General features: G+C 33.3%; 1 protein-coding gene across 2 annotated transcripts in view; it reads right to left on the bottom strand.

Moving 5' to 3' along the window:
* Positions 1–24177, bottom strand: part of LOC143047759 (DNA polymerase theta-like) — a 58716-nt gene that overhangs the window by 31926 nt on the left and 2613 nt on the right. For both annotated transcript variants that reach the window (XM_076221000.1, XM_076220999.1), the window contains exons 2-13: positions 23106–23240; positions 22217–22268; positions 21043–22045; positions 19332–19481; positions 18824–18978; positions 17329–17485; positions 16468–16594; positions 4250–4614; positions 3724–3861; positions 2306–2521; positions 1719–1861; positions 490–819 (exon numbers count right to left, since the gene is read on the bottom strand). In XM_076221000.1, the coding sequence (XP_076077115.1) occupies positions 490–819; positions 1719–1861; positions 2306–2521; positions 3724–3861; positions 4250–4614; positions 16468–16594; positions 17329–17485; positions 18824–18978; positions 19332–19481; positions 21043–22045; positions 22217–22268; positions 23106–23185 (2916 nt within the window). In that variant the 5' untranslated portion in view covers positions 23186–23240. The remainder of the gene's footprint in view (positions 1–489; positions 820–1718; positions 1862–2305; positions 2522–3723; positions 3862–4249; positions 4615–16467; positions 16595–17328; positions 17486–18823; positions 18979–19331; positions 19482–21042; positions 22046–22216; positions 22269–23105; positions 23241–24177) is intronic.

Raw genomic sequence — 24177 nt, forward strand, 5'->3', positions numbered from 1 at the left:
AGTGAAAACTGTCTGACAGACACGAGGACCTTGCAAGGTACGCACATATCAAATATAGTTATCCTATTACTTATAATAAGAGAGAATTCAACATTACAAAAAATTTGAACTTTTTTTTCAAGTGGTCACTGAACCATGAAAATGAGGTCAAGGACATTGGACATGTGACTGACGGAAACTTCGTAACATGAAGCATCTATATACAAAGTATGAAGCATCCAGGTCTTCCACCTTCTAAAATATAAAGCTTTTAAGAAGTGAGCTAACACCGCCGCCGTAGCCGCCGCCGCCGCCGGATCACTATCCCTACGTCGAGCTTTCTGCAACAAAAGTTGCAGGCTCGACAAAAATGCAAACATTTCCTTTACTTTTATATGATCTTTTTTCATCTAGAGGTTGGGTTAAATTGTTTTTATACTCCAAAACTGTATTTTAAATAAAAGGGTCAATTTCAATATATGAAATTATCAGTTTTGTCATGTGTCCTACCAAGTAAATAATATGAAGTTCATTTTCTAGGACAAAGCATTGTCTAGCTTTCTGTAATTCAGCAAACACCACCAATCCCTCACGGGGAGAAAGTGACGAAGCTAAAACAGCTGACCCCAGTTGTGTTGGACAAAATCTTTCTTCTTCCTTCCCATCAGCCACTGCAACTTTTTGCAGGCAAACAAACTCATTTTCCTGTAGGAATTTGATACAAGCTGCAATCATGTCCTCATTTCCATTGTCGTCTGCTGAGATAGCAGCAGACAACATGGTACAGGAAGTATACAAGGCAACATCTGCTGGGACAGTGGCGACACCACTTACAACAATCTGGAAGAAAATATTGCATTGTTAAAAAGTTACTTAAATGGTTTGAAATAAATTTTATAATTTTTGATTAACAATGATAATTACAAGTCGATCAATGTTATCAGATGTGCAAAATCACTATATGGTTAAAAGAGATATTAGTCTAAGTATGCATTACTGTGAACCAGTATGTGGTATGGGCTTTTCTCCTTGTTAAATGCCGTACAATGACCTATAACTGTCAATTTCTATGTCATTTGGTCTCTTATGGAGAGTTGTCCCTATATATAAATCACACATAGCTGAGAGGGTGATAGAGCAGATTGTTACTCCAAGAAAACATTGTCAACTGCGGCAAAGCCAAGGTTGACAATGCTCTATCACCCTTTCAGCTATGTGTTTTTTAATCTATAATACTGAATGTCCTATCATTAATGTCTTTTACAGTTTAATTCTATTTTAAAAGTGTTTTCTATGACGTCACATACATAACAACGTTTATAAGGGTTTTAGAAAAAAACAACAAAAGTGAGGCAAGATGATTTATTTTCTTAATCTTATTTTGACAGTCAAATAATAAAATCTGAGCCAAAACGTAGAACTTAATCATCATTTGTATTTAATAACTTGATATTATTCTACTCACAAAAATTGATCGCTTTTTTTGGCTGTCAATATAGCCATCAAATGTGATTAAACATCTTAAGAACATGATGACTAAACTCACTTAATGAGAAAATGGAAAAGAAGTAGTACAATGTTGCAATCCATGATGATAAATTCCTACACACACTTGACCTGCTGCAAAAACAGTGTTTATTCATTGTTATTCTTCATGACACTGCAAGACTTTCAGGACAAGAGCAAGGCTCACAACTCAATGGAAATTTATGGCAGTACAATTAAATGAATCTACTGACCTCTAAAATTGCTCTTTTTAAACTAGAGCTGAGTTCCTGTCCCTCCCTACTGACCAGACAACTTTGTACAGGAGGTAGTGAAGAGGAAATCAATGTTACAGCTTTATCCCTCTCATTTGGTCGGCAGATTAAAATACTCTCTCCTGAAAATTATAAAAATAAAACATCATACATACAGCCTTTACAATATTTTGAGTCCACAAGCCCAAAGCTCAGATTCAAATAAAAAAATTTGGATTCTGTTGGCATATAGAGAAGAATGTAATTTGACAGGCTAATGCCATAGAACTTGTGGTTAGGCGTGAAGACTGTTTAACATATAATTATACAAAAGGGAAAAAATCAATCAATTGTACAATTTCATTTTCTGTAAATACTTTTCAAAAATTTTATCAAAAGCATATAAAATCTATCTTTTTTATTTTTATTCAACAACAAATTGCACTTTCTGCTGTTAACAATAATAAAATCTATCTTATCAAATGTCTCAAAGTCCATATTCAAAGAATACCAGCTGTGTAACTCCTAAACAATAAACTGTATTGTTGAAAAACTTATAAATGAGTACATTCTAATGCAAAATTTACCTTCAGTATCAACTCCTTTTCTTCCAGCTCTTCCAATCATTTGTTTATATGTCAAAATATCAATGATCTTGCCAGCATGGAATGTAGGTGACCTCACAATCACTCTACGTGCAGGTAAGTTTACTCCAGAGGATAGAGTGGATGTGGCTATCAAAACTTTGATGATCCCCTGTCTAAAACTTCCCTCGATAATGTCTCTCTCATCAAATGTCAGTCCTAAAATTAAACAGGTATTCGCATATATATTTTTTTTGTTACCAAACTCTTGAGTTAATAAGTTAGAACTAAAGTTAACATATAAAAAGAACTTTAGACAGGTGTATCCTCAGATAGCCAGACAATAAAGTCTTGACTGTTAGGTTTTTAGTACTCAATCATCCAACATTTAAACTTGATCATTGGAATAACATAAATTCATAAAACATTGTAAAAGAACAATCTAAATTTTGTTACAGCTTTAGAAATAAAAAATAACAAGTGAAACTGCGAGCTACTGCTCACTGATGATACCCCCGCCGCAAGTGGATAATATTAATAGTGTAAAAATATGCAAGTGTTCGGTAAACAGGAAGTTGTCGAGTGATGAATCTGAAAACGCATCACACGGTATAGCTGACTTATATAAATCCTGAAACCAAATTTCAGAAATCCTTGTATTGTAGTTCCTGAGAAAAATGTGACGAAAATTTTCAACTTGGCTATCATGTGTAAAATCAGACAAGTGTTCGGTAAACAGGAAGTTGTCAAGTGATGAATCTGAAAACGCATCACACGGTATGGCTGACATATATAAATGTTGATACCAAATTACAGAAAGGGTGGATGTGTAGTTCCTGAGAAAAATGTGACGAAAGTTTCATGGGACGGACTGACTGACGGACGGACGGACGGACTGACGGACAGACAGAGGTAAAACAGTATACCCCCCCTTTTTTAAAGCGGGGGTATAATAAAACAAAACAAGAAAAAGAATAATGAATACTGTAAATTCAGAAATTTTGCTTGCATTTATCACTGAGATGGTTGAAGAATGGACATAAACGCAAGATTATTTTTTGCGATTTCATGAAAATCTACATACATATATATGTATTAGATATCAGAATATGAGTTCTTATTATTGCAATAGTCCTTTATTTGCATTATTCCCATTTTCAAAGCTTAGCATTTATTTCAGAATAACAGTATGCACTACTGTGGATTCATTTATTTTCGTGGGTACCAATTTTCGTGGATTAAAGAAAACTTGCAAGTTCGTGGATATTTAATTTTGTGATTTTGCCGAAATCTGCATACAAGCCTTTAGAACATTTGGTATTCGTTGAACATTCATTTTCGTGGTTCAGCGGTTCCCACGAAATCCACAAAAATTGGTATCCAACGAATAATAATGAAGTATATCAATTTATATTGTAAACCTGCATGATGGTATGCCACACCAAATGGAACTGTTCTCCCAAGTGTACTGTCTAGACCCACAGGTGTTCTCTTCAACTGTTCTACAACATCCATTAAACTGTTACCATTCAGGGGTAGAGGTAGTTCTTCCTTCTCACCTAGTAAAAGAGAACAATTAAATTTATGTATTCAATAGTAATTGCACTTGCTTTAGACATGTAAAATAAATAGTCAACTTATGTGTTGTTTGAGCGCTCTGGTAAAGCTTCATTTATTAAGATGAAAAGTCTAGCCAATTGTTGATTTGATATAAGCTTTACTACACAATAATCTAGTTGTTCAGTTTTTAGCCTACTGTCAAATCTTGTAGCCTAATAGGCCTTTTTAACTGGAAACTTTCTGCCTAATGCTTCAAAAAGTTGTAAAATGATTACTGTATATATTCAAAACAAATTAAATGATATCTTTTATTATATTTTTGTATCAGTTACCTTTGTATCGTTTGTTTGTAAACAACAGCATATTAAAGTGATAAAAATAACACACCATTTTGAGGTTTTGAATTCCTTAAAATCATGTAAAACTCTTTTGCTACGGACTCTGACAGCTTTTCACACCAGTTCTTGGTTGGACAAAATATTAAAACTGAATGACCTCCCTTTAATGTTTCTAAGCACAGAGGTATCACATGATCAGAGTCATCTTTAAAGGTCAAGGTCAAATCAATATCCCTAATTTTCACTAGGGAACTATCATACAGAGTTGTACCAATCTTGACACATTCTGTTAGAGGTACAGGTCTATAATCTGTATGATACAGTTCAGCCTTCAGCCATCTTGCCAAGAGATCTAGATTAGGTAGTGTGGCACTCATCCCTACAATCTGCACACCATTGACAACATCTGTAGATCTGAAACAAAGGTACATTATCTTTAATAATTTCAAAATTCATGAATAAAAAATAGGAGAATAAATTAGTGATTTTTTCAGTAGTTTTACCAGAAGACTTGCCATTTCTTGGTTGTAAAATGTTATAAAGCATTTTTTCTCCTCTTCAATGTCATATTTATCAAATCTGAGATATTGCACAGACGTTCTGTTTAATGCCATTCCAAGCAAATATTATAATAAATGATATTTATTTTCTCAAAGTGGTCTCTAAACTATTGAAATGATAGATGTAGTATCATGAATTGTCTCACTTAGTTGGAATTTCTACTCAATTTTCTTATCTTTTTCTCTAACTCTTGATCATGAATTAAATATCAATGTGATTTCATGATTTAACTTTAAAGGGAAACTTAGCAAAAAAATCAAAAATTGATATTATTGTAACGTTTTCGCTCGGTGTTGCTATAGCGTTTTCGTTACCCTGAAGTGAAACTCTGACCCACTGACAAAACTAGACAATTAGCCAGACAAACTAATTCTCCACAATAAATACTGTTTCAAATGACTGCTCCCTTGGGTTAACTCAACCCTGTAATCCAATAGGTATATTTAAAGATGCGTTGTTTCAGAAGACAGAAATAAATAATTCGTTTCAAGTTAATGATTTAATGAAGTGTTACTATGATCAGTTATATATATATGTCATTCAAACAATTTCAATATTGTATATCTTTTTACATTAGATCAACACAATAAATAACACTTAAATAGTATGCAAGCTAGTGAGTACTCTGGTCAAGTTCTATATACACATGTATTAAATAAACAATCTTATTAACAAGTAATTATAGAAATCTCTATAATTATATAAGTGATGCCGACTTCTCGAATGTATAAGTTGCGACTCCGGGTTTTACTGTACTTTTTGTGAATATTCGAATTCGTAATATATATGTAAAGAATCGTTAATAATTGCAGTTTCTATACTGTTGGTATATCGAGTAAATAATACAAGAATAACTTTAACTGTTACTTTCTCTGAAGAAAAACTCTATTGACGTCTTATTAAAAGCGACCTCGAGACTGCGTCGGTGAGTCTCTGTATAAAATATGGAATATTTTATATTTTCTGACTTTTCTGTACTTTTCAGTATATAACTTTTTGTACGTCTAATGATCTCTAATCTCTAGAGTCCCTTATAATATAAATTTATAAAGCTATGTTTTACATAAAGTAAAACTCTGACAAAATATTTCCTAACCTTTTAAAGTGCAAGACTCAAATTGTAAGTTACAGTGCAGAAAGGATTTATTATTAGGCTTGTGATTGTAAGCAACCTTTTGCCACGGTAGTCCGATCACGACTAACGCGCTCACTGGTAGTGCAATATATATACAACAAAAAGACTTAAAAGACTTCATATTGACGTCAAAAGCGACTCGAAAGACTCTATTTCAACGTAATATTGCCGTTCACGACAGTGCACTTTGACGGTTTACGGTAAAGCGACTCAAGTAAACATGGCGGACATTACAAGGAAAAAGAGAGACTCTGAGTCTCTAGAAACTTGACCAGGTTAACTAATTCACTCAATATAAATATATATAGAGATTAAAACAACATAATACAATCATCAACAAATATATAAAGGTAGGTCCAGTATAAGGAAATTCTGTATTTACACTGTACAAAAATAAATAGAAAGGCGACTCAGTTTCAGGGAGGACTTGACGTTATTTTTATCTTTGCTCAAGTTACTGTTCATAATATATATCTAATATAACTTATTCTGATAAAAAGAAACATATTCAAAAATTTATAAGTATCCAATACGGTTAAACAGAGATTTAATCTGATAAAAGTGAAAAGGGGGAGGGGACTAAAACTGTTGAACAACGAGGCCGAAATCCGTTACATTGCCCCCTTCTTTAAAAAATTGTCCGACCTCGGACAAGTTGATTTACTAAAATTATTTTTAGCATTAATGAATTTAATACCTTTATAATACACATTTCTTCAAAATTGATTCAATAAATACAATAAATAAATGCATTTTATATACAACTATGCATATTCTCAACACACAACACTCTAAACTGGAATGAAACATCTAAGTTTCATAAATATATATGTTCGTAATAACCAATCCCTTCCCAAACTATCAAAAACTTTACCCAACCCAAAAATTTTCCTAATTACTCTACCTTAAATATAAATTTTTACATAATAACTAATTTCTTAAAAGCCTATAATTGTCCGAATATAAAACTGTTCTAATGATAAAAGTCAAAATCCATGTATTCTTCCTCTATGTCCAGCTCTAGTTCTTCTTCTGTGCCTTTTTTCATTACCACTCTACAATCTTCTGTTTGGACTTCTCTCTCTTTCTTAATAACTCTCCTCGTCTGGGTGGCTGTTGTTGTAAGCACAACCCGCTTATCCTCTGTTTGTGTACTGGTTTGTTGCACTTGACGCTCGTCTGTCTGTATGTCCTTCGACCTTAATATTTGGAAAGATGGATCTGGTACCCATGTTGCAAACAGTTTGTAAACTGTCCCATCTAGCAGAATACATATTTCTTCCTTCTTCACACATCCATAACCTACTGGCAATACACTGCCTGTATATTTCCCTGTCTTCTTTGCCTTCTCGGCCACTAGCATGCACTTTGAAGCTTCATATGAACACTGGAAGCGGGAGGGTGGAGCCTGAAATCTGTCTTCAGGACAGACTTCATCTCCAATAGCTGGCAAAGCCAAATGCCTACTATCCCTCAAAGTAGTAACTATGGAGGGTTCTGGTGTTGGTTTCTCAGGTACAATACTAGTTTCTTCTCTGGGCTCTTCCACAGCCTGTCTTGTAGGAGAGTCAAAAAGATCTACTAAGTTCTTCTTGACAGGTGACACGGAGCTGTAATCCTCAATTCCCAAGGAAATGCTACAAGGAGATATTTCTGACAATGGAGAAATGGGTTTAATAGACCTTGTTAATATAGGTGTTGTTGGTGGTGTTACTTCTCTTGGTCTAGTGACTGTGCAACTTTGTCTTGTATTAAAATTAGAGGTTGTCACTGGTTTTCTTGTTGGAGTTTCTGGGATAATAAGTTCTCTGTTGTTGGTTCTTGGATTCAGAATATGTCTATGGACATTCTTTTCATGCTCATTCAGGCGGAACCTCTTACTTGTTGGTACCATGTAAGTGCAAAATCTGCACTGAAGCATCTTCTTAGGATGTTTGTCCCTTACATGTCTTGTTAATTGGCTTCTTAGGTTGTACTGAGCACCACAGTGAAAGCAAAAGAAAACCATCTGAAGTATAAAAATACTGTTTTGAGAATATATTCAATTTCAACATACAGCACAGTTGACCAGTACCCATAATTTTGCTTGCATACTTTGGTAAGTATTTATACTTAAATTTCTGTTTTTCATTTTATTTTAAAAAAATGAAACACATTACTTTTTATTAACACACAGCAATAAACCTCGCTATGATTAATATATATATATGAACACACAAAATGCGTTCTTCATTTATTCAAACACATTTACTAGCTTTCAAATTTCAAATACGAATTTGAAACACATTTTATTTATTTTTCAGATACCAGCGGCAATCACAATGTTAACAGCATTGTCAGTTCTTTGATTTTCTTGTTCGTTGACCCAGTTTTGAACATCACCAAAGAATGGTTTTAGCCTATCATGATGCACAATTTGCATTTTAGACGTTGCTGTCTTTTTAATCTTATATATTAAATCCGATATAACTTCTATAACAAAGTACGGGCCATCCCAATTCCTTTGTAACTTTGGACTCAGTTTTGGCTTTCGATTAAAAGTATAAAGCCATACTACATCGCCTGTCTTGTATGTGTTCTCATGTGCCTTAACATCATACTGACGTTTTTGTTTATCACTATTTTTAGAAATATTTTGTCGTGCTTTAGCAGACACTTTCCATATGCTTTCCTGCATACCTTTAACATAATCATTGTGTGATACTGTTTCGTCGGGATATTCAATTTCTTGGGGGTGGGGACCATATATTAAATCAACTGGCAATTGTAGTTCTCTGCCTAGCATAAGCATACTAGGACTAAACTTAGTCGTTTCATGTTCTGATGAGTTGTAAGCCATTAAAGCCCAGGGAAGTTGCTCATCCCAATCCCTTTGATTTTTGCTGATGTATTTACTAATGGTATTTTCAAGAGTTCTATTGTAACGCTCCACAAGACCATTGCTTTGTGGCCTAAATGATGTAGTCCTTGTTTTGTCAATTTTTAACTTAGCACACAGTTCCTTAAATAAACCAGACTCAAATTGTCTCCCTTGATCTGAGTGCATTTGACAAGGTATTCCAAATCTACAGAAGAAATGGTTAACTAAATTATCAACTATGGTAGTAGTTTCCATATCTGGCATGGGAAAACCTTCTACCCATTTAGTAAAATAATCTGTTACAATCAAAGCATATTTGTTATTTTTATATGAAATCGGTAAGGGTCCTATTATATCCAAGGCAACTCTTTCCATGGGAGCACCCACATTGTATTGTTTCATTTTGCTTTTAGCTTTTCTGGGGGGCTGTTTGCGTGAATTGCAAACAATACAGTTTTGCACCCATTTGGTTATTTCATCTTTATGATTAACCCAATAAAATCTATTCTGTGCTCGTGCCACAGTTTTGTGTATGCCAAAATGGCCAACTTGTATGTCATCATGTAACATTTTCATAATATTTTCTTTCCAGATTTCAGGGACTACGAATTGTAAATTACTTTCTTCAGTGGTACTGTTTATCCACTTTCGGTACAACACATTGTTTATTAGTACAATGCGATCCCACTGAGACCAGTATTTCTTAAGTTTTACATCGTGTAAAGCCACATCGGCCCATTCAGGTCTGTTATCATTATCAGACTTGAGACAGAATAAATTGAACAACACATTGTCGCTCTTTTGAGCTTCAAACATTTCCTCATTTGTTTTATGCTCATACCACATAGCTGAGTCTGATTTATTTGAACAAGAGGCCTCTTGAGAGTCCTGCACTTTAGCCATTCTTAAAAAGTCAACCGTTTCAAAAGTTTCATCGGAATTATCAATTTCTTTTTGATCCTGTTTTGAACAATGACTACATGGAAAACATTGTCTGCGAGACAAACCGTCTGCATTACCATGTTGTTTACCAGGGCGGTGACGAATTTCAAAATTATATGTGTTTAAAGTCTCAAGCCATCTGGCCATTTGACCTTCAGGATTTTTGAACCTGAGAAGCCAAGTTAAAGCTCCATGATCTGTTCGTACTTTAAAATGTGTACCATAGAGATAGTGATGAAAATGTTTAATGCTTAATATTACAGCCAAAAGTTCTCGTCTTGTTACACAGTATTGTCTTTGCGCTTTACTGAGGGATTTACTGTAATATGCTACTACAACCTCTTTGCCTTCATGAATTTGAGAAAGGACTGCACCAATTCCAAAACCACTAGCATCCGTATCTAGTATGAATTGTTTTGTCATATCAGGGTAGCCTAAAATTGGTGCAGACATTAAAGTCATTTGAAGTTTCTCAAAAGCTTCATTACATTCATTGGTCCAATTAAAAGTACAATTTTTCTCTGTTAATTTATGAAGTGGTCTTGCAATTTCAGCAAAATTTTTAATAAATTTGCGGTAATATGAACATGTTCCTAGAAAACTTCGAACATCTGTCATTGATTTTGGCAATGGCCATGTTTTTACACTAGCAATTTTATCAGGGTCTGTTGCTATACCCTCACTTGAGACAATATGTCCAAGGAAAGAAACCTGTTTCTGAAACAAACTACATTTTTTAGGTGAGACTTTTAGTCCTTGTAGTGCTATTCTATCTAATACATCACTTAGTCTGGATAAATGAGATTCAAATGAATCTGAAAACACTATTATGTCATCAATATAAATGAGACATGTCTGCCAATTAAGGCCAGCTAAAGTATACTCCATTAGGCGTTGAAAAGTGGCAACCCCATTACACAGACCCATAGGCATTACGTTAAAATGAAATAGCCCTTTTGTGCTGGTAAAAGCTGTTTTCTCCTTATCATTTTCGTCCATCTCAACTTGCCAATATCCACTTGAAAGATCAAGTACACTCAGCCATTTAGAGCCTCTCAGAGCATCCAGAGAGTCGTCAATGCGGCATAATGGATATGAGTCCTTAATTGTAAGGCTATTTATGGGTCTAAAATCTATACAAATTCTCGTGGAGCCATCTTTCTTAGTCACAGGCACTATACAAGATGCCCAGGGACTTTTTGAAGGCTCAATTATTTTACCGTCCAAAAGACGTTGAATTTCTTTATCGACTTCATCCCTTTTTGTTAGAGGTAAACGCCTAGGGGGTTGCTTTACTGGTTTGGCATTACCAGTGTCAATTTTATGTTTAATGGCAGTAGCCCTTCCTAAATCATCTTTATTTTTAGAAAATGTTTGATTGTGTCTTTTTAAAAGAGACTCTAACTGATCAATTTGACCCTCACTCAAAAGTTCACTACTCCTTAATTTCAAATCTTGCAAAAGACTCGGTAATTCATTTACTTCGTCACATGATGATGAACTCAACCGCCTGAGTTTTTTGATATTAGTATACTACAATAATAGTACACTCTTGCCCATGTCTATGGTACAGTTATTTTTATGTAAAAAATCGTAACCAATTACTGCTGGCACGTCAATCTCTGCAACAGTAAATTTTTGAATAATGGTATAATTTCCTATTTTGATAGGTAAATCTACATGACCCATTGTATTTACGAAACTACCATCGGCCAAACAAAGCCGCTGGTTATTTCTTTGAATTTCCGGTTTAAACTCAATTGGAAGTTTTTCAAACTTTCTAGGGTGTATTACACAAATTGTGGACCCTGTATCAATTAAACAATTAACGACAACATCAACAATAAAACATTTAACAAACAAACTGTCTTGTTTATTTGACTTAATTAAACTAATGGACCTCGAGTCCCTTTCTTCAACTGCTGGTGAACGGTCCTTATCCCCAGCATTTACCAGTTTCCCTGTCTTTGAAAACTGTTATTTGTATTGTTAGATTGTGAATTTTGATTATTAAAATTTGGAACAAATTTGTTACTTTTGACACAATTGTGTCTTTTGTCCCATTCAAATTTTCTGCATTCTTTCTTAATGTGACCCTTATTCCCACAATAAAAACACGTCATCCTACTAAAATTTTGACCCTCTTTATTTGTCAATTTCTCCATTTGTTCACTTATCTTTGCCAAGCGAGTAACTACATCATATTCGGCAGAATCATCATTTTCGGACAACATGCGTGTTGCCGGTTTGGCATTATTTAATCTCTTTTGATCAACAGTGAAAGCTTCATATTCAAGACCAAACCTTACACAATCATCAATTGTTTTTGGTTCTCTTTGAAATATTGATAATTGTATTTTTGGATCATTAATTGCACGAACAAAACAGTCTTTGGCTAGTTGATCCCTTATTTCAATAGGTGCAGTCGGATAAGCTTGTCTAGTTACCCTACGAATTTCTTGTGCCATTTCTGGCAAAGTTTGACTAGGCTTTCTATAAATAGAATTCATTTGTACTTTGTACATATTTACTTGATTTGCAGGCTCAAAACGAGATGTCAAAGCAGATACAAGATAGTCATAATTTAACCTTTTAGCAGGCTCAATATCAGTCACTATTCCTTGTGCAACTCCACGTAAACTAGTTGCAAGTTCATAAGCTTTCATGCCGTTATCCCACTTATTCACAGTAGATATTAGTTCAAATTGAACTAAAAAGTCTTGCCAACTACCTGTTCCGTCAAACGTAATTGTTTTCTTATTTTTGAAATGAACTGAAGGTTCATTTATTTGAGGTACACAATTATTGACTGTGTTATAATTTATATTAAAAGTTGGATAGGAGTTCTCACTATAATTTCCATTCCCTGCTACTGCATTAGTAGCCCTTCTTACAGGAGGAGTCATGGTGTCTACACACCCGTTTCTGTCCACTCGGACAGTACTGCACCCCTCATCATTTATGTTGTGAGGTGCCTGCCATAGAGAGTTAGTGCTGGGCCCATAGCACTGGTCACTACTTAGACTGCGGAGATCTGCCTGTTGCCGCCTCCTGTCATTTAGGATACCAGGGAAAACCTTATTACAAAAACTATCTCCCCCTCCATAGGATTCCCGTGATTTGCGACACTCGTCGCCGGAATGACTCTCCAATAAACCCATTAACATGCTTTCCCTCTCCCTTATTTCATTTAGCTCTTGTTTAAGTTTAGGTACATCTATACTTTCTGTTGAAGTCTGAATTGAATTTTCAGTAGCTCCCGCTTGAGCTCGTGGACTAGTGAATTCATCATGCTTTTCCCTATTGACCCGCATTTGAACCTCCCCTGATGGTGTCAAATCAATAAGACTCCTGTTCATATCTGAGTCCAGGTTCACGGACATTGCGGGGAGCCGTGATCGAACCCCAAACGGACTTGCACTATTTTCATCTTCTTCTATAACAACAAAACTGGGTTGTCTGACATTTGTTTTTGACATATTTATTTATATATATATAAAACGGAATTAAATATATTTATTTAAATATTTATATGAATTTCACTTCAGCTTAGTTCGGAGAGCCCCTTAGAATTTGGGACTCCCCACATTGGCCACCAAATGTAACGTTTTCGCTCGGTGTTGCTATAGCGTTTTCGTTACCCTGAAGTGAAACTCTGACCCACTGACAAAACTAGACAATTAGCCAGAAAAACTAATTCTCCACAATAAATACTGTTTCAAATGACTGCTCGTTTTCGAAAATCTAATTTGTTCATAATTCTTTAAAGTAATAAACTTTTTTCAAATAAATTCTGATCTTCCCTCATCTGATCACCAGCATGGCTAAAGGTATTACTTCCAAAGGTATTGTGAGGGGTGTGAGGTGACACGTCCAGATATTCAAGCGATTTCCTGTCGGGCTTGCAAGTTCATGCATCGTTTCACCTCTGCAGGTATTGATCAGTGTACACAGCGGATAACTTATAACTTTCCATTTTGAACTATCAGATGTATAATATACAACTCTGTCTTACTTGTCATTGCTAAACTCATACGCTTGTTTATAAATAACATTTCTGGTGTAAAGAATATTATTCATAAAAATATAAATAATACCCAAAAAATAAGATTTGATGAAATTAAAATCTGTTTAAATATTTTTTCCAAGGGTTAATTTGGGAAAATGTAATATATACTCATTGTCAATAGTGAAGGATAGATTGGAACATACCAGAAATATTGATTTAAAAAAATGTACGCACTTGTCGACGATTCGTTTATACGACTGGGTAGAAAGTTACGGAACTATAGCGCAATTTAAAATATATACATGTATACATTGAACATAAGAAAAAAACATATATTTTGAATAAATTGGGGTAAAAGTTTTGTAAATAGACTAGTCCACTTATGCCAACAGTATGTAATCATCGAATGTCGATAGACTATTGTATACCAGAAGAATAGAAGAAGAAGAGAACCAATTTGATTTAAATACAGGTCGATGTATAATTTGCTTTGGTTCATCGAAGTTGTGGACATAGTAAAATCACAGATTTATATTTCAATAAGATTGTTCTCGAACAAAGGAAGGAATTCGTCATCACAATTGTTATATATGCCACTGGACGAACACTAATTATCCCCAAGGGATGTGAATATTTTGCTGGGAAACTATTGAGTATCAAAGTTTCAAATTAATTTCGGGATTTATTTATTTTCTTTCTTGGTATTCAAGGGAAATATGACATTAAATTGGTTCTGTCTTTTTTTTTTAAACATCGTTAAAAAGATATGTGTCAAAGGTGGACGCCACAAGAACCCTGTAATACTAGTACGAGAGTATAGCATGTAAACATTCCTTCTCAATAATATGGTTGTATTGGAAATCTTTTCATACAGATTGACAACTCATGGTCCGATATGCATGTAATATTTGCCACATGACGCCCATAGTTCTTTCTACCATCATCATCTTATTCTTTGATATTGCTGTAAACATCGATGGTTCACACCCAAACAAAATGGGAGTAATGTACCTTCAGAGCTTCTCCGTAGTATACACTTGTGAAAATTAATATATAGACGAAATTTCTGTATTGAAATGAATCTACATCTTCAAATAACGATTTTGAGTAATCACCTTACAAACCAATATAAACGTATGGCAAGATATAACCATGAAGGAATTTAGTTTTTGTCAGACGCAAGAACTCATCACTATCATAAACGTATACGTATATATGCATGCAGTTTCAAATATCAAGAACAAGCGGTCGATGTCGATAGTCCGTTTTCTAACTGTTCAGAGTCAGACATGTCACTTGTTCATTCTTGGAAGCCTTCATATTCCCCGTCCAACGATGGGAACTCTTTCTGGTTGTGTTGACTATAAATGCTTGTATGGTAATTCTGTCGTTTATCTGTTCAAGTGGTTGCATTTCCTCTCCTTTCCCAACAACAAACTAACGAAACACTACTAGTCTGCTTTCTCTAGAGCTCATCCTCAATGGCGCTTATACGTCAGGAAACTTACATGTACTTATACGTCAGGAAACTTACATGTATACTAATAATGATTGTTTCAAGAACAACGATGTATGGGCGAACTATTCTAAATTCGTCAATATCAGTTATGCATGACTAAAATATAAGTTTTATTACAACTACTGTATTACTTATTTGGATTAATGAGCATTAAACACAGCCAGATTTGAATACAAGTTAAGAAATTCCGGTAAAGTCAATGATATCAAACAGATGTGCAATGGTATATCAAATTGGGAAATATTGCATTTAGTTTTTATTAAAGATTAAAACTACTATTTTTTACTTCATATTTAAATCTTTACGCCAATTGCTGCTAAGAAAGTAATCCAAAATTGTTTCCTTTTATTTTTATACACTTTCGGAATTATGAATCTGAATTTTATTTTCAATTAATTTACACAATTTAATTATTGTATCTTTATTCTCATCGTGTATTAAATCTTAGTGTTTTAAATACAGCATACTCTTTCTAATCCTTTCTGTTTATCCTTTCCAAATAACAACATTCATACCTGTGTACGCTTGAACTCACACCTGCGGCTAAATAGCTACAAGGTAAACGAATTGACCTCAAGCTGAGAAATATACAGTGACCTTTACAAAATAATATACACACTCTGCTCACACATTAGTTGCATTGAAATGATTATCAAAACAATAACAGTAAATAGAACTGAAATATTTTCAGTTCAATATCAGTAAAAATGTTCAATAAATATTTTATGAAAAAAATCTCAACAATAATTAATGAAATTTATTCAAAACATTTACTAGAGATAATTTTATAGGAGTTTAATTCAATCAATACAAAACGGTATATGCATATTCATTTTCGTTCATTCTTATATTGTGGTTAATAACTATGACCATTCGTCAGCTGTGCGCTTTTAATTACGTATATTGTCGATAAGCTATAAGAGTTAAACAGATTTTATTTTTTCCCAGAATTCAACAAATCGGGCTAAAACGTCACGACCCACTCGAGAATTCAACCAAAAAAGTTACAAATACTTGATTTTCTCCGTTATTAGAAGAAATATAAATTTAAAACTTTGCAAATGTGTTTTTTATGTTAAGATGAACATAATTAGATGATAAGTAAAAAATCGCGGAATTTCCCTTTAAACACAAAAACACAGAGATATTTAGGGGGTTTCTTTCAGAGATAACTCATTAACTGCACAATTCACAAAATACCACAGCTTAGAATATCAACATCTGGTGTCTTGAAATCTTACTGGTTGCCTTTATTCAGCTGCTCCATTTCTTTTCTCATTACATAGCATATCTTAGTCAGCATAAGTTCTAGCAGATATCCTCTGTGGGAATCTCCTACCAAATGTAACTCATCTACAACTATAATTCCTGGAAGAAAATTAATATAATTAAAAGTCAATAGCACTAGCTGCACTGTTATTGGTCAAGTAGGATTTAAATTATTGCAATTTTAAAGCAAAATGATATTGTGTGTAATATAGTTTATTATATACCAAAACAAATATTATTAGTGAATATTACTATTCTATATCTGACACAGGAGTTAAAATTTATCATTATTTCTTTATGACTTAAGTCACTTAAATCAGGAACTGAAATACAAAGCTAAAGTTATTTTGGTACAGAACTTCTTTTACTATATGAAAAACATGTCAGTTTACAAAATATAATTCTTCTCTGATATTTAGTTGCTTAGATTACCCGGTGTTCATGATTTATATTGGTTGTTGGTAGTATGTGATAAATAAAATTAATGAAACACTGGATATAACATTTACATACTATATAAAAAAGAAGATGTGGTATGATTGCCAATGAGACAACTGTCCACAAGAGACCAAAATGACACAGACATTAACAACTATAGGTCACTGTACGGCCTTCAACAATGAGCAAAGCCCATACCACATAGTCAGCTATAAAAGGCCCTGATAAGACAATGTAAAACAATTCAAACGAGAAAACTAACGACCTTATTTATATAAAAAAATGTACAAAAAACAAATATGTAACACATAAACAAACCACAACCACTGAATTACCGGCTCCTAACTTCGGACACGCACTACATAAATAATGTGGCGGGGTTAAAGTTTACCTACCCAGTTTATCTAATTCTTTATGTTCCAGTAACCTATTAATAAGACCATTTCCTTTCTCTATTGTACAAACTGCTACATCTACAGATTTTAGTCCTCCTGGAGGGGAATAACTCCCCATAAATCCACTCACTCGAATTCCAGCATCTTGGTAAAGTTGCTGTTGTCAATAAAAACAAACTGTCAGGTAAATATGCTAGATATACTTACAAGAAAGGTAAATATGCTAGATATACTTACTGGAGATGTGATGAGACGATTGAAGCTGTTAATCTTCTCCTTGATAATATTTATGTATGTCTTGGCAACAAAGTTAATCGATAGGTTGTAGGTATCCCTATGGGCACTAATTGCACAACTTTTAATAGCAGACTTGTTTTTATACTGTTATGAGGCCTAAAATAAAATATTGTTTGTTTCCCCAATCCTGACCGACCCTGCAAAAACAGTGCTACTCATAAAATTTTATTGTCAAATTTAAGTCAAATATTATTTTATTCATTTCCGATTTTCAGGCTTGCAGGATTGTCCAATGTTGTTCAAGCTTTTTGGAAAAAATAAAATTATTTCCCTACCTTCCGACCCACACCTGGCTTGGCAGGGACGGGATTGGGGAAACAAACAATATATTAATTTAGGCCTGAGTCACAGTTTATGACCAAACTCAATAAAGACCTGTCCATATTGCATTTAATTTGGTTGGGATCGCTAACATGTTTAACCCCACCACATTCTGTATGTATGTGCCTTTCCAAAGTTAGGAGTCTGTAATCCAGTGGTCGTCGTTTGTTAATGTGTTACATATTTGTTTTTCGTTCATTTTTTATACATTAATTAGGCCGTTAGTTTTCTGGTTTGAATTGTTTTACATTGTCATTCGGGGCCTTTTATAGCTTACTTTGCTCATTGTTGAAGGCCGTACGGTGACCTATAGTTGTTAATTTCTGTATTGTTTTGGTATCTTGTGGAAAGTTGTCTCATTGGCAATCATACCACATCTTTTTTATATTGTCAACATAGTTTCAATTCGAGAACATGTGATTAATATTCTGACATGAGCAAAGACCTAACTGGAGAGATATTTTGCTTTAAAACATTGGCATTCCAATAGAAAATGTTGAGAGTTTTGTATGTTGTTAGTAAAAAAAGATGCAGTTTTCATGTCACATGATTTATGATGTACTAACAATGCTTTAAGTTTTGGAAATATGTGTTAAGGTGGTTGAAAATTTAAGATGCCAGTGATTTCAATTCTTAAATTTTTTATTGTTCAATGTCATGTTCTTTGTATATAAAATCACCATTACCTAGACCGTTACTAGGTAAACTGTATGATTTTTACTACTATGGTTGTTATATCTTTCATACATGTTATATACCATTAGAAAAATAATAAAACATAAAAGCTTTTTATATCTGCTTGCTATTTTATACTCTCTCATTTCGTGCAAAATACCCCTTACAGTTTCACGATTAAGATATTTTTCAGAAGACTTACCTGTAAATAAAACATTTTTTCTCTGGCAACAGATACAAAGGGTAATATAAATATAGCTTTCTTTTTAGTTTCCATAACTCTCTTCAGCACCAATAGTTCTGCAACCATGGTCTTGCCTGCACTTGTTGGAGCCGAGTATACTAGATTTCCACCAGCTTTAATGAAAATCATTACGATTTTAGGACAATAGAAAATGTGAGCAAAGCTCACAAAATTGTATCCCCAGATTTCCCACCCCTTGAAGTGTCCATTATATGCTAAGGAAAACCCCAAAACAGGACTCTCTTTTCATGATACCATAAGTAATAATGTAATAGTAACTATGTTTCATGGTTTTGTATAAAACTTAAAATGTGTATCCAATTTAATTTAATTTTCCATTACATGTACATTTATGAAGCATGCCTTTAAAGTACAAGATTAGTTTTAACAATTAATATCTGACATAAGAATCATCATTATGCTGTTTGACAATTAAAAGAAATGAATCAAAATCAAAACATGTTACCCAGGGTATTTCCTTTACAAAGGCATTCTGCTTGCCATTCAAACATTGCTGTAATTCCTTTACTGTGATACTGGTTTAACACTGGTTCAGAAAGTCCCCAGTTGCTAAGGCTAAGTTTATCTCCACTAATGTTTAGAATAGAAGATTTTTCTAAGTAAAAACAAAATAGATTAAATGAATACGCACATACATATATATCCCATGTTAGAATATTTAGTGTTCTCCCAAAGCCATTCAGCTTCATGGAATTTGTTATATAGATGTGATGCTATAATTGCTTGAAACAACGCGTATTTAAAATGTCCTCAGTACAAATCTACTCAGTGGCAGATCCAGAAATTTTCATAAGTGGGGGCCCACTGACTGACCTAAGAGGGGGCACGCTCCTGTCACGCTTCAGTGATTCCCTATATAAGCAACCAAATTTTTTCCCAAAAAGGGGGGCCCGGGCCCCCTGGGCCCCCCCCCCTAAATCCGCCTCTGCTACTGGAATGATGTATAAAATTTATGGGGAGAACTTTGAATTATTGCTTCATAAAACATGATAAGGATTTACTTAAGCAGTTTGGAATGCTCTCCTAGAACATACAAGAAAAATCTAATTAAAAAAGCATATCAAAACCAAACCTAATCAGGCCATAAAAAAGAATAGGTTTGTTTGCCCTAACCCTACCTACCCAGAAAATAGCTGCCTACTCAAAATCTTTTATTTTTTTTATTCAGATAGGCATGAAGACAAATAAACATCTGTTACTTAAATTTCTCTTGCCAAAAAAAAAAAGAAAATGCCTACCTACCTACCCACTGTCTCAATGTTGAGTAGGGTTTGGGCAAACCAAAATATTTTTTTTAAGTGTGGGCTCATGTAATAGGGTAAATTTAAAATTTCAGATATTCTGTGTTTTTCCCATTGTTGTTGAGTCTTTTAACAAGACCATATTTACCAGGAATGCTTTTAAAATTATACATGATACTTGAAGTAAGGCCATCCAACGAAAAAGAATGACTTTTTTAATAATCTATCAAAATATTTGTACAAGCTAACATTAGGGTACCCAAATTGCACTGAGTACCCAAATTGCACCTATTTAGAAAAAAATAGCAATGGAAATCTTACAAGATTTCCTAGAGACTAAACAATTTTTATTTTTATGATTTGATACTATGCACGTCTTTCAACATAGGTAAACATATTTAGATATACACAAAACGTTCACAGTCTTTATCAACAGATGGACTGTTTACTGAAAAAGCAAAATGTACGAAAACGTCACCATGCGACGTCATCAAAACGTCATCTTTTTAAAATTAGCAAAAACAATATATTATAAGTATCCATTTCGTAAAATATGAAGAGTAAGCATGGACTAATATCCAATTGTTCAAAATATTTGCAGAAATTAAACAAAAGCTCAGTTATTAGACTTTTGACGATGTGAATTTAAGCATGGATGCAATTTGGGTACTCCTCATTACAGAATCATGGATAGTTTGGATGTTGATTCAAACCCATTTTTTTATGACTCAATATGGATTAAAGATCAAATTGGTGTACCTATACAATATAGAAGGATAGGGCTACAAAATAAACCCAGTATGGACATTTTTTTCTTGATCATAAAACAACGTAGGTAAAAAAACTGTCAAAATAGGTGCAATTTGGGTACTGTCACGTTTATCTTGAAATTGAATAAAACCATTGTATTCTTACCATGTAAATCCGATTTTCTTTTCAAGTTTTTTTCAATCCTATCTTTTTGATTATTTTGATGATTCTGATCTTTTGTTGGTTGTTGCCTGGCAACACCTCCATCAATGTTTATATCTGCTTGATGTGAATTTGTCACCATTTCCAATAGAGATGTCTTACATTTACTGACAGCATTTTCCTTATCATTTTCTTTCACAGAAGAAGTTTGTTTCAACAATTTTTTTTGTTGTACTTCTGACTTTTTAGTACTTTCTAGACAAGGAGATAAAATTATATCAGATATATTCATAGAAGTTTCAAGTGTAAATAATGACTTTAACAAATGATTTTGCCTCTTAGCATCAGATGCTGTCAGTTTTAATCCTTTACGAGAATTAGGGGTAGTTTGAGGAGTAGAAGCAATCTTTGGCGTCTGCCATGAAATGTTATCATCATTTTTAAGATGATGAACAGATTTTTTAGTACTTTGATTACAAATTTTTCTATCTGTTGAAATAAAATCTCCTGGTGACTTAAAGACCTCATTATTTGTAATTGATGTATTGGTTCCAATTGGTGTTGTAGGGTAGCTCTTCATTACTGTAATAATTTTGGAACCAGTTAAATGTTTGCTTCTAAGAAATCTAGTTGAATCAGCCATAGCTGACTGAGGTTTCAAAATGTCTGCTGAAGTTTTGGCAGAATTAACAGTTGACTTTTCTGAAGCATTATTGATCAAATTAGTTCCTGAGCTACTTGTGATGGACTTTGTTGTTGAGTGAACAGCAGATTTTTTGGTTACGAATGCAGATGTCTTATTTGTTGGATTTGCTGGAGACTTGGTTGTCTGAATCTGAAGTTGACATTTTCTTGATTTTGGAGTATCAGTCTTTTTCACAATGAAGTTTTCTTCCATCTTATCCATTACGTCCAACATTTCAACATCTAAATCAGTACAAAATGACGAAGAGAAAGATGCCATCATGTCTTTGTTTTGATTTGACTTCATGTTGGTAGCCAGTTCCTGTAAAAAGAATTTATAAAACATTATATAAATGGTCAAATAATTAGGATCCTGAATTATGATTTAAGCTAAATGTCATGAATGTGCTTCATAGAACGTAAAGACGAATTTTACAAACCATGATTTTTTTATTTTGTATGCTTGTACATGTATCAGATAGTTTTACATTACCTTATTTTGATTTCCATCTGTGTTTTCTACTGTGGAATTTGGGTTCAAACACCTGAAAATATACAATTCAATAATACTATTTTCCACATTTTATGATTGTTAAAATTGGAAAATATAAAAATACCGGTACGGAAGAAATAAAATAATACATGTCAACCTTAAAAACTTTATGACATTTCTTTCTTTTCTTAGGAATTGCACTGATTTTTCTGCTGCTCATTATTTTTTGCCATTTACAAAACCATTTTTGAAAAGTATTTCTGATAGATTTGGTCAATGAAATTTGTAGAAATAAAATAATAAAATTGTGCAAAATTTTACCTTGTGATCAGCAAAAGACAAATGTACAGTGTTATAATAATATAATTTGATTATCATGATTATGTATCTTTTAAATAAAACTATTTTTTAAACTATTTACCTGTATTATTATTGCATTGACGCAAATGAAATGTTTTATTTTGGCACAATGTCAGAAATATGGTTTGTGGCCCTATTGTTTAATCATGTTAATAGTAGTTTAAATAAGTGATAAAGTAATGATAGTGTAAATAGATAAGGTTCTTCAGTGTAACCTGCCTAATCCGACACCTTTACATGGTCCCAAAACATGCCTATCCTTGCAGAAAAAACCTGAGTATTCCAACATCCTGCTTAATGTGTCAGATTACATAAATGTACTGGATCATGAATTTTACATACCTTTTCATACATGTATGTACACTTGCTGTGTTGTTAAAAATGTGTGAGAAAAAATAAATAACTATCCATTACAACAGATTCTAATCAATTTTAGACAGCAGTGTACAAATGTATGTCTACTAATATTATGGATTTGTAGGCAAGAGTTAGACAGTGCATTAAAAATGTGTTGTTATGAAATGTTTACTTGTTTTTCCTTTGTGCTGTTGTAGTAACAGGAATTCTGCCCAGTCTTCTTCTTGATGTCTGAATATGCCCTGTTGCCATGGTAGCACTCCAGAACACTGTCAACTGAATCCATTTCTTTTCATTTTGATGAAACCTACATGTATAATAGACAATAATGTTATCGTTATGGTCAGTATATAGATGGTATAAGGTTGATGTCTAATTAAATTGAAAGTACCAGTATATTTCTACTAGTAAAGTAGTGATAGTAATGCTGATTTAATCATATCCTCTTTCAAAATATGACAAAAAATTGGTTTTTTTTCTTCTATAAGTTGCAACATTTCCACCATTTTATGATTTGGGTGCAACATAAATTTCAAAAGCAGGGTTTTATCATGGTGAAAGTTCCTCCATTGTTAAATTTTCATCCATGGAGATCCCTGGAATTTACTTGTAAACCAAACCAATTACAATCATGACAATGTTCCTTATCATGTTATCATATACATTTTTAATTGTAATTATTTCAAGATGTATAAAATAATTTGATCATGGTTGAAGTAATATTTTTGTCATTTTTGAAAAAGTAACCTTTATCTGTATATATGCTCAATCTAATTTTGTTCTTAGATCTAAATACTGGTAAATAAATAATGAATTCATAAAAACTTAATACAGAGTTTTTTGTGCTTCTATTGAAAATTGAAATACATTTTTTGTATTTTATGTTATAGATATATTGTTAGCAGTGATTGTTCATACATGTATATGTATTTTTTTTTACATATGTCATTGTATGTATACATGTATCTATACAGTAGGGTTAGGGTAATGGGTTAATAGAAAAATTGCTAATTTTCTTTTTAAGACGGCCATGTTCCTTAAGCTCCAACATAAAAAGCAATATATAAAATTGAGAAAGGAAATGGGGAATGTGTCAAAGCGACAACAACCCGACCATAGAGCAGACAACAGCCGAAGGCCACAAATAGAATGATTAGATTTCATCTTATTTATTTTCTAGTTTCTCTGACGTAACTTAAACAAACAATACTGTGTTTCACCTTGAAATTGTTACTTTTTTGAAA

The sequence above is a fragment of the Mytilus galloprovincialis genome, chromosome 10, assembly GCF_965363235.1.
Source record: "Mytilus galloprovincialis chromosome 10, xbMytGall1.hap1.1, whole genome shotgun sequence".
In the NCBI taxonomy this organism is placed as follows: Eukaryota; Metazoa; Mollusca; class Bivalvia; order Mytilida; family Mytilidae; genus Mytilus; species Mytilus galloprovincialis.